We start from the raw sequence: 12179 nt of genomic DNA on the forward strand, positions 1-12179 counted from the left end.
GATGGATGTTTTAGGAGCGAGCATTACGCTGAAGGACCTTTGTAAGGCCCGTTCCATAGGGCTGCGGTGTTCGGTGTCAAGAGTTGGATCTTACAGGTTGCCTCTCAATCCCCTGCCCCCAGCCAGAGAGAGCATTTTTCTCTACCATTAAAAAGCACATATTTTTTAAAGACCTTCTATACTGCACTTTACAACATCCCTACATCATAAAGCTGTCTTACTTATAGCAATATAAAGCAGCTGTAAAAATTACATGCTTGTAAACAACCTTCCATACATTTGGAAGGAGTGAGATTTGCACTCCTCTGATGTAAGTGGAGACCTGTTTGTCTTCCCAGTGTGCCACAGCATGGGGAAGGGACTGCTGTGGGATTGGGAAGGCCAAGGGACATCCTGGATGGGCCACCACTCCCCTTGGCCCACAGAAGGGCACTCATGGGGGATAGAGGAGAGGGGGTTACTCTGACCAGCCTTGCTCCGTAGGCACCCTGTGCAGCCACATCTTTGATGGCTGATCTAAACTGATCACAAACTTCAGACTCAGAGCTAAGCCTGGGTGCAGAGGGGCAACGGCATGGCCCCAGGCCAGGCTGGGGAGAAAAGGGAGGGCTGGAAGGAGGGACAGGGCATGGTGACTTCTTAGCCCAGGCATTTACCTGGTAAGGTATGGCTTATGGTATGGGACCTGTCTTGCCTGGCTTGGCCCACCTCAGGGTGAGCATCCCGGGCTGTTTCAGCACCTGCATGAACAGGCTCCTACAGAAGGGGCGCAGGGCGGCTTCCTCAGGTGACCCCCAGCGGACCCACTCACAGCCTGGATTGCCAATAATTTATTCTGCTTTTATTTCTCTTTTAAATTAAATATGCATATGTAATATGCACTTTGGAGCGGGCAAGGACCCTTCAGCGGGTGCCTATGGAGCCGGGCACTCTCAGGTGTGTAATTAAGAGGTGTGTAATTGATGTACAAGGAGAAGAGATCTTAGTGCATTGCATTAAAAAAGGAAAGGGCGGGGAAGGGAAGAGAAGGAAAAAAGAAACTCAAGCTGGGCTGCGCGACACTTGCCGAAGTCCTGCACCTACTTTTCCCGCGCGTTAAAGTTTGCACGGGAGCAAACGCACGGTTTTCCCGTCGGTGGGATTTGCGCTGCTAGCAGCCGTGCGCTCCGCTCCGAACAGGCAGAGAGGTCTGCGGCGAACCGGCCCTCCACGCCCGCTCCCGCTGCAAGCCCGGCCCGCACCAGCCCGCACCGGCCTCTCACCGCCCCACTCCCCCTCGCCCCCGCCCCCGCCCCACCCCTACCCCCCCGCCGAGTTTCTCCCGACTTACAGTTAAAAGGCAAATCACACAGAAAGATTAACAAAAGTTTATTTATCATGAAGTATTAAAATTGTGATAAATGAAAGGCAAAATTCAAGCAAGCAAAACTATCCCCAAACTTGTGACAAAGGACTCGGTGAATCCCCACAGAAGGAAGTCCTGTCGTTTTTTTTTTTGTTTTTTTTGCCTGCGATTCAAGACACCTCTCATATCTCACACGCCACATCAAAATCCATAATTATTCATATCACATACTGAAAATGATATTATTTATCCATTCACATTAACTTGATATAAACGTGTCCGGAAAAGTCAAGTAATATATTTTATATTAGCTCAAACATTTATTAAGAAACCCAAAATTCAATAAATAAGCACAGACAATAAGTTAAAACATATCACGAATCGACCAGTATGTTAACAAGAATGCTTTATCTACACAAAACATCCTATTACACATCGTTTGTTCATTCCTCCAGCGGCCCTGCCCTGCGGCGGGGTGACCGGCACATGCAGGCGGGCGGGCCGCGGGGCCGGGCCGGGCCGGGCCGGGCCGGGCGGGGCGGGGGCGGCGGCGGCGCCTCCGTCGGCGGCAGCGGAAGATGCAGGAGGGACAATAGCAGCAGGAACGTAAATAAATGCGTAAATTAAGGTGGGGCGGATCGGCAACTCAACTGTCACGAAATCAAAGATCCGAAAAAGGGAAGTGCTTTTGCTTCGGGGTTGGTTTTTTTTTTTCCTTTTTTTTTTTTTCCCCCGTGTGTTTTACTGTTACGAAAAGAAACTTTTTCATTTCTTTTTTCCCCCCTATCTCCTTTGCTCTTTCTCGCATATAAATGCTTTACCAAAATGGATTTGATTCTCTCGGGGGGTCTCAGTGGCGCTCCGCGGGCCCGCCCAACCGCCCCCCGACGGCGCCCTCGCAGCGGAGGGGGCCGGCGGCAGATCGCTGCTCTTAAATAAACCGTAAAAATTAAGGAAACGAAACCATGACTAATTTCTTTGCGGTGCCGGCCGGGTGCCGGCGGGGGAAGGAGGCAGGGCCGGGCGCGGGTGGCCCCGGGTCCTTCCGCCGCCGGGGAGCAGCGGCCGCCGGCCAGGCCGGGCCGCGGGGGACTGGGGGGATGCGCGGGGGCGGGGGGGGGGGCGGGGGTGGTGGTGGGGGGGGTATTTCTCGGCCCACAAACCAGTCCGTTGGCGTCTGATTTCAGATCCTGAGTCGGCTCCCTGGTAAGTCAGGTGGGGGAAGGCGGGGGACCGGGGCGGGCCGGGGCGGGCGGGCGAGGCGGGGGCGCGGGGCGATGCGGCGGCGGCAGCGGCGGCGGCGTTGGCGCGGGGCGCGGCGTCGGCCATTAGGTGAAGCTCATGGAGACTGTGTGCTCTAGTGCTTTGCGGCGGAGGGAGGCGATGCTGGTTCCCCGCCACACGTCGCTGCTGTCCGGGGAGCTGCAGAGCTGGGGCGAGCCCGTCACGTTGCTGGGGCCGGGCAGGGAGGCGGGCACCATGCCGGGGAAGGCGGGCTGGTAGAGGTGCGACTGCAGCCCGGCGCCGTTGGAGCCCGCCAGGCTGTTGGAGAGGCCCATGGAGTTGGGCGGCGGCCCGGCCGCCAGGCTGCACTGGGACAGGGACTGCGCCATGGCCTGCTGCCTGCCCAGCGCCGGCGGCAGCGGCAGCTGCGACACGCCCGGCATGGCGGCGGCGGCCCAGCGGGTGTCGTTGGCGTGGAAGGAGCAGAGGCTGTCGCCCATGGCGGCGGCGGCGGCGGCGGCGGCCGAGGGGAACTGCGGCAGCCCCGGTGTCGGCAGCAGCGTGCCCGGGGCGCGGAAGACGTTGGTGGTCTTCTTGCGCTTCTTCCACTTGGCCCGACGGTTCTGGAACCAGACCTGGGGCGGCGGGCAGCGACACGCACCGTTAGCCACGACCCGCCCGCGCGGCGGCTCGGTGGCATGGGGTCCGTCACCCCCGCCTGGCTGCCTGCCCCCCTCCCGAGGCCCGCCCCCCGGCCGTGGTCGCCTGTCACACCCGCGGACCCACGCGCGTCCCCGTCACGGGGTAGCGAAACTGCTGCAACTTTTAATAACGGAACTGCTGGCAGTGCCCGTCCCGGGACTGAGCCGCCTGCAGCCTCCGTCCCTCGGGAGGCGGCTCCTGGAGAGGAGCCGGGCCTCCACCCGAAAAAAAATACAGTAACACGCACACAAAAAAAAAAAAGAAAAAAAGACTGGCCCACGGCTGTTACTCTGGCGTGGCAGCACTCGGGAGCCGCCACCGGCGCGGGGCGCGGCGGGGCCGGGATCCGTGCTCCGACCGGCAGCCCACCCTCCCCCCCGCCGCCCGGGTCCCGGGGCAGGAAAACCGCCCGCACTAGGGGTAAAAAAAAAAAAAAACAAAACAAAACAAAACAAAAAAAAAACCCGAGGTGTTAGGCGGGCGGGTGCTCGCGGTGGCGGTGGCTCGACGGGCCTGGCCGCGCCGCACGTGGAGCGGGCCCGCTGGCGCGCGCAGAGCCCCAGTGTCACCGCGCACACCCGGGCCGGGGGCAGCGGCGGCCGTTAGCGGGAACGAGCAGCCGTTAGGGAGCTAAATGTTATATGAATAATCGAAAAGTCGCCTTCAGTTATGTTTTAGGGTTAATAGTTAAATTGCAGCTACAAAATCTTTTTATGTTTCATGGTTTACTGGTGGTGTAAAGAATCTCCGTCAGGTCTGATCGGCTCAGCTCATAGCTATGCTGCATATGCTTTTAAAATGTGAATGTTTCCAGTTGAAAACTAGTGCATGACAGATTAAAACGCAGGGAAAACCTGGGGGAGATTTTGAAAATGCACACATGACAACTCTAGAAATATATTAACCGCCAGCATTTGGCAACTTTGGACTCCTTTTAAAATGCAACTAGCCCCTGAAAATTATTAATACAACAGTGAGAATCTAATGGAGGTTGGAATTTAAAAATCTACCTTGATGATGTCTGCTGTTACAGTAATATAGACATACTGTAAATGTGTTTTAAAATATATAGCCCATTTAATTCCCCAGCTATAAATGGGTTAGAGAGAAAGACGAGGAGACAATATCACTTTTGTTTTTCTTTTCCTTTTTTTTCTTTTTTTTTTTTTTCTTTTCAGGAGCCGAAGCTTTATGAAGATCTCATTGGAATCCAGCGGATGATTAATGTGAAGATTTGGTAGGAAATCTGGAGAGCTGTATTAAAGCTCAGATCTCAGGTTCATTTCGATCAGCCAGCCGTGAACTCTGGGCCGAATTCATTACACTTTAATAGTGCTGGGAGAGGAAGAAAATGCAATTTCTCATTCCATTAGAAAACTAGAAAATACTCTCAGCTTGTCCCCTATTAAGATGTGGCAGGTGACGGGACCATTGTGGGGGACACGGTCAATGGAATTACAGCACATTATTTTTGTTCATATAAAATATTGAAAGGCAAGCCTGACTGTGCAGAAGTTATTTCACTGATTTGGTTTTTATGTAAATAAAATATTGAAAGTTAATTAATCCGTGCTAGAGACTAATGATTATGCTTATTATATTGCATTTGATCGCGTAATTTGCATGATTCTCGCATTGCTGCTTAATAAGCCATTCCAGGTTATAAATAATTCTGAAATTGGTTTCTAATAATGGCATGCTATAAAAAGAATGGTTTTATTACAGCAGCCTGAAAAGCAGAGCAATATCAGACATGGAATTGGACTCCCGTTTAAGCACCAGCCGCTTTAATAATTATTTAAATGTATCATATACATTAAATACAGATCTAAAATGAGGAAAGTGGTGATTTATCCTAGCATCTAAAACCCTTAAAAACATATACAGCTGCTATAAATTAACTATTTGGAGGATTCCTTAATCAGTGTGGAGCCCACATACTGCAAGGAATGTGTAGGCAATCTGTTAACTATAAAGAAAACTGTAAAGTACCCATATAAGAACATAAACCAATTACTATTTAATCTAAATTTGGTCAAGGAGCAGTGATACATCGGATTGTGAAGTAAATACATTAAATAAATTATTTTGCCTCAGATTATATAATGTTAATCATTTTGAAGTGTTAATTAAGAAGGTTATGTTGATCTGATTACTTTTTAAACTACAGAACATTATTGTAAAAAATATTTAAATTGCCAGTCTATTAAACTGTTTTTATCAGCAGTCTGGAGCTATTCGCATTGGTTTAAGATTATGCCGAGGCCATTAAAACACTTTGTCTTTCTTCCTACGAATTTCTTTGATATGCTGTTAGAAAATAACTATTTCCATTTTATATTTTATATTTTACTCCATTTACCACACTCCTAATATTGAAATTGGTATCATTAACCTTTGGGAAACCCAATAAAGTTTAATAGAGCTCGTTTTCTTTTTTTTTCATGGAGTCAGTTGTCCAATTATATTTTATTTGTGAATCTAATTTCTTTCTTAATTTAAACTAATTATAGTCCTGTGTAGGCTAAGTCAAATTGTTTTACTTTTTAAAAGCAGACATGCATTTTCTGTCATATTCGAGAACAGTCAGTTTCCATTCATAAAACCCTGTATTTGGGGATTTCTTTTGACGTGTCCTTATTTAGCTAGAGGAGCCTAGGCTTGCCAAAAGGGGTTTTGAACACGGGCTGCGGTAAAGTGCGGCGACGTTCCCGGTGTGCTGTGCTGAGCGGGGATGCACAGCCCGTTCCTCGGAGGGGACTCACCTAGAAAGTCACTAAAATCGCCTTCTACACACAAAAGCCACATCAGAGCAGTCTAGCGGTTGGATCCCTCTCTCCCTTTTCCAAATTTTGTTTACATTGACTTGCCTGAATAGTTACTTATGTGCCTGTGTACAAATACATATATATATGTCTGTGTGCATAAGTATATATATGTACTTTAGAGAACAAAGTACACCCTCGATGCTGAAGTTACTGGCTACCCGTGCCGTCCTCAGGCATTATAAAAGCCGTTATGGGGAAACTCCGGGTGCAGACAGAGCTGCCTTTTACCGAAGTGCCTTTTCACGAATCTGCGTGCTCCCTCGCCCCCCACCCTGAGCCTCCCGGCGGCGGGCTCCGGGGGCTCCCCCCGTCCCACGGGCGCCCGCCGCAGCACCGTGGACAGCCGCCCCGCTCCACGACCCCGCCCCGGGGCTCCGGGCAGCGCCGCCGGCAGCACCCTGGACAGCGACCGGGGCACGGGGGCGGTTCCCAGCGGTTTGTGGCTCGCCTCTCGGCGCCGAGCTACGGCAAGGGCTGCGGCTCGCCCCCCGCGGGCTGTACCCCCCCGGGCTGTACCCCCCCGGGCTGTACCCCCCCGGGCTCTTTCCTGGCCCACGTCGGGCCGTGGAAGGGGGCTTCCCTCCGCCCGCACCCCGCTCGGGACTACCGTGCTGCGGACCGATAGGGGACAAGGGGACCGCACCACTGGAACAGCTTTGCGGAAAGGAGGGCGGGGGTGTCCGGCGTCAAGGTTTCCTGACCAAACCGTTGCGTTCAGGGGCTGGTTTCCTCCCCCACTGTCGGGCTGAGGTTTGGGGGCACCCACCCTCCCGCCCCGTTGTGCCTGGCCTCGCCGCCGGCCCGCCGCGCCGCCGTCGGTGCGACCGGAGAAGGGGCCGGCGGACTCTGCGCGGGGGCCGCTGTTCATACCTGCACCCGGGACTCGGTGAGGCCGATGCGCAGGGCCAGCTCTTCCCGCATGAAGATGTCCGGGTAGTGGGTCTTGGCGAAGCTCCTCTCCAGCTCGTTGAGCTGCGCCGGCGTGAACCGGGTGCGGTGCCGCTTCTGCTTCTGCTGCCCCTGCTGCTGCCCAGCCTGACTGGGGTTCTGGCCGCCCTGCTGGCCTTGCTGCTTGTCGGGGTCTTTGGCGCTGACGGCTAAGGAGCTGGGGTTGGATCCCACGGTGGTGATGTCCTCCCCCGGCAGCAGGGTGGTCCCTTCCACCGTGTCCGAGTTGGGAGCCATGTCTCCCGGGTGTCCCCCCGGATCCGAGCCCCCTACGCCCAGCCGACACTTCACCGCCTCCCGGTGTCCCAGCAGCTCGGCCGCATCTTTCATCCCTGCGGAAGCAAAGGAGCCGTGGTCACTCCCCTGCAGCCGGGCATGTATCCATCAGAGCCGCTTTCCAGCGCACTGAGCCGGCGAGAGGTATCCAGCCACCGCCACCGACTCCGCTCCGCCACCCCCCGCCGCCCCCCGCCCGCCCGCCAGCCCCGCAGCCCAGCTCGGCTCTGCGACGCGCAGAGCACCCGGCCCGGCGCAGCCCGGGTGGGGAAGAGAAAACTTTACGGCAGCTCCTCTTCCTGCTTAAATAACCAGCTCCCTGCCGGGCCTCCTCTTGCGAGACCAAGGGAGGGGAAGGGGAAGGAGGGGGGCAAGCTTTGCCGGGTTCAGCTTGGGTTTTCCAGCGGGGCTGGTGAAAGAAAGAGACGGAGAGAACGAAATGACACTCGAGCCGCCCTGCTGCCGGGAGCGTTACTTCCCCGACAGATGTGCGGGGCCCGCAGTCACCCTGGCCGATCTTTCCCCTCTCCTCCCTCCGCTCCTCTAAACAGACTCATGAATAACCATAAATAGGTAGATATAGATATTTCTCTTTTTTTAAAAAAGGAAAGGAAGGTGAGAGGAAAGAGAGCAGGTGAGCAGGGAAAGGCCACTCAGAACTCTTCCGTAAATACTGTCGAGCTCATCTGTCCTAAAATAATCATCATCATCATCATCACAGTAACAAGGTGTAGGTATGTGTATAAAAACAGGGAGAGAGAAATTAAATGATCCACAACTCGCTGTAGATCTACATACTCCGTAGGTCTCCTTCTCTCTCTCTTTTTTTTTCCCCCGTAATGTTAAATCAAATTAAACTTTAATACAGTACAATTACTTTTAAAGGAATTAGCCCATTTAGATCGCATTAAGGTAAAATAAGGAACAAATTGTCAATTTCCTGCCCCGGCTTCCTCCCCGCTTGCCGCCGCCGCCGCCGGTGCAGCCGCCGCGGGCGGGGGGGTGCTGGGGGAAACTCACCGAGACGGGCGTCCAGGAGGTCGGCGTGAGACAGCATCGCGCACCGCTCCAGGGCGAAGGCTGTTCCCCCCCAAATTTTAGCGGCCTTAAGTTATTTAAAATAGATATAAGATATGAGATATATATATATATATATATAGATCGCCTAAATGAAAGAAAATTCGGTGTGTGGTTAAAAAGGGGGTCTCTTGCATTATAATGTCCTTTAGAGAGACGGGGAGGTGCTTAACACTTCAATGAACCCGTGAGCAGCTCGGCGCGGGGACCAATCAGGAGGGCAGCCTGCAAATGTCAGCGCCCGGAGCGCCCCGCTCCGCCCGCCCGCCGCCCGCCCGCCGCCGCCGCCGCCCCGGCCTCCCGCCGCCCCGGCCCGGCCCGCGCCGCGCCGCCGCTCCCTGCCCCTGTCCGCTCGCCTCGCCACCCTCCTTCCCCCGCTCCCCTTCCCTTCCAAACGCACATTTGCCACCCTCCTCCCGCGCCGGGTCACCTCTGATTTATCGGGTTTTCTTCTCCTTTTTCTCTTTTTGTAACGCCTCCTCGGAGCGCACCCTGCACCCGACCCGGTCAGGCTCCCGGGGGTCGCTCGCAAGCCCAGCGCCCACCGGGGCGATGCGAGCCGGTGAGCGCAGGCGGCTGCACGGTGCCGGGGCTGGCAGCGCCGGCCCCGTTCCACGGCCGCCCCAGGGACCGTGCTCCGGGGCGGCGGCGGCGGCCCGGCTCTCACCCACCCGCCGCCGCCCCCGGCGGGCCCCGACGGCTGCGGGGCGGCGAGGGAAGAGAAACTAGCGCGAGTTCCCGCAGCGGCCCGGGCCGCTCCCAGCCGCCCCGTCCCGGCCCCGCTCGTTGCAGCGGCGCAACGCAACGCGGGGGAAGGGAGCCGAGCACCGCGCGTCCCGGCCGCCCGGGAAGCGCTACCTCCCGGGCCGGGATACAAAAGCCCGTAAGCTTTAGTTTTTCGGGTGAAGTTTCCAAGTTCGGCTCGCCTACAAACTCAATTTAAAGCAGTAAATAAAGTTAAATGCTTTTTATTTTCCTCTTGAATATGTTAAACTACTTGAACAATTTAAAGTGCTTTGCACAAGTGAAGCGAACCATTTCTAATGTTCTGATTTTTCAAAGCCAGCCAACAACAAAGTTTAGATTAGTAATATATTTCTAACCAGAGTAATTTTCAAGATCATTAGGCATTTATGTAATTAGTGCCAAATCTATAAGCTTTTATTACGATTATTAGAGTAAAATCAGTATAAATTTGTACTAATTTACTACTGTTTAGACTTGGCTGTCAAGCCAAGAGGTTCTTATTGTAAATGATAACTGAGGAAATTAAGTGCAAAATTCTGTACCATTTCTGATCTGCTCCTAAACAATCCGTTTCAATTGTATTTGCAGCAGAACATAATGCCCTTTTAAAGTTATTTGACTTGTATTTTTATTTGCAAAACAAGAAAAATACCCTCTACCGGGGCACAATGAAAACTGATATTTACTACTTCCCACTTGATTAACATTGATTTTTAATTCAAAAGTGATGCAATTAAGATTATTCATTTAGTGCAAATAAGGCTTCCACCAAAAAGGGAGCCCAGTGAAGTCTGTGTTAAATAATACAGCGCCAATGGCTTTTGTTTTTTCCGCCATCCAATTGACTTACACAAAACATTGTAAATACTGCATGCGAACAGATGCAAGAGTGGTTTTGTTTGCAGCTCAGATGTGCAGGGGTTTCGGCAGCGACTGAACAAGGAGACAAAGGAACCGGCCGACCGATCTCTAGGGCAGTTTTGCTGCCTTTTTTTTTTTTTTTCCTTCCCGTTTCCCTCCTCCCTGCTCAGGCTACATTGATTCAATTCAGCTTTCGAGACGTCGGGTTGTTGCAATAAACCTGGGTGCCCGGGAACGGCCGCTAAGAGCAGGGAGAGAGACCCAGAGCCGGGCCACAATTTAGCTGGAGAGAGAGAGAAAGAGGTGGAGGTGGGGTGGGAGTTTCGGGATTTTTTTACTGTTTTCCTGGTTGGATGGGGGACGGCGGAGATGACTCATTTGTTTTGCCTTTTTCCTTTTAAAATGATTGTCTGTGTACAGCTCCAGGGCCGGAGGGGAAGCCCCGGAGGTGAAAATTCCCGAGAGCCGCCCCCCGAGCCGGCCGCCGGGACCGCGGAGCCGGGCGGGGGCGGCGGGAGCCGCGGGGCGCTCAGCCCTTCGCGGCGCGGCGGATCTGGCCCGACCTGGGGACAGGAGCTACGCGAGTGTCAGGGGTCGGCCGGGGCGTTTGGGCTCGGTTTTAGCGGCAGATACCGGCAGAAATGTCCGGGCGCTGCAGGTGCCCGCAGCCGGCTTTTGCCGAGCGCGCGGCGGGCAGGGTCGTGCGGCGTGCGTGTGCAGCTCTTTCGTGTTGTTGTGTGTTTCATGTCGATAAATAAATGTGTAATAGTTAATGTGCAGACACATCAGAGTAATAACAATGGGATGAAATCAAAGGATTATCAATCTCTGTTAGTAACTGCTGAATAACAATGTTGCGGTGTGATTGATAGCGCGCTTCATTTTATGACTTTTCTATTGCACTTGATTTTTATAGCAGTATAAACAAACTAAATCATTTCTTCCAAGACTTCAGAGCACAATCGTCTTAAGGGAAAGGAGGAAATCAGAGAAGGAAGTCTGCGGAAGAGAAAAAAACGGGCAGGGCTGACACTTAAGCGTGTCAGAAAGAAAATGACAATGGGGCATATGTAAAATACCCTAATCACATTCCGCTTCCGCGCACTCCTGTTTTGTCAAGTGCCTGAATTCACCTGGGCAGCGTCGGAGATGTATTTACAAGGATTTTATTTCCCGTCATCTTTCCATTTTCCCAGTGTAGCCAGGAAACTGCCAGTCAAGCCCATTCCCTGTTACAATTTACGGTATTCCCCACATGATCATAGGAACTGAAGTTCCTAACAAGGAAAGGCTTTAGCACAATGGCCCAAAATCTTCAGAATGACACGAGTGTCTTCAGAAATCACTTCAGAGCAAAGTAAAAGGATTTTCTATGACGGATCCAGTGATTTTTCCTCAATAAATAGGTTTTAGATTGTTACACACACGTAGAACTGGAACAAAGGGCAGTACCAGAAAATATATTGGTTGCCCCTAATAAAATTTATTTAGACAGTTTACTTCTCATAAAAAATAGAGATTGAATTTCGTACAGGAACGCCTGCCAAGGGTCTAGGCGCCGGGAGATCATCTCCCCCCGCACCTTCCTTTTCTTTTTTCTTCCCTTCCCTTCCCTTCCCTTCCCTTCCCTTCCCTTCCCTTCCCTTCCCTTCCCTTCCCTTCCCTTCCCTTCCCTTCCCGGTGGGCCCGATCCCGGGGTCCCGGCCGGGGTCGGCTCCCCCCTCCCCTCCGGCCCAGGCCGGCCGATCCGCCCGAGTCAGCGCGGCGGGCCGTGACGGGCCGCCTTAGGAACCGGGATCACCCCAATTCTCCAGTGCCGTGACCCTGGGAGAAAGGGTAGAGAACTTTCCAAGCCTCGGAGCTCTCCCCCTCCCCTCCCCGCAAAACTCAAGCCCTGATTGAATGAGGCTGTAATATAAACAAGTGTATTTAACCAATTCTGCTCTGATTTAGGAACAGAACCTCTTTTATCAGAGTAATTATATTTGGAGCGAGAAATACGGTAAAATAAGGTTAAACTGCTAAAGTCAGCAGGGTGGCTTGGCGTAAATGACTGATAAGGTTTGTGATTTGATATTTATGTATTTATTGAGCATCCGTCCAGTTAGGGGGGATGCTGTATGCAGACAGCCGCAATCTCTTTTTACACTTTGCAACGCTCCCAGCGTTTA

At 52.9% G+C, this 12179-nt stretch overlaps 1 protein-coding gene across 1 annotated transcript; it reads right to left on the reverse strand.

Moving 5' to 3' along the window:
* Positions 1-2673: 2673 nt before the first annotated feature.
* Positions 2674-8380, reverse strand: OTP (orthopedia homeobox). Its single transcript, XM_056325257.1, has 3 exons — positions 8344-8380; positions 6970-7379; positions 2674-3204 (listed from the first exon to the last, which is right to left on the reverse strand). The coding sequence occupies exons 1-3, from the start codon at positions 8378-8380 to the stop codon at positions 2674-2676; spliced, it is 978 nt and encodes a 325-aa protein (XP_056181232.1).
* Positions 8381-12179: the final 3799 nt, after the last annotated feature.

Source organism: Falco biarmicus, chromosome Z, assembly GCF_023638135.1.
Source record: "Falco biarmicus isolate bFalBia1 chromosome Z, bFalBia1.pri, whole genome shotgun sequence".
NCBI classification, from domain to species: domain Eukaryota; kingdom Metazoa; phylum Chordata; class Aves; order Falconiformes; family Falconidae; genus Falco; species Falco biarmicus.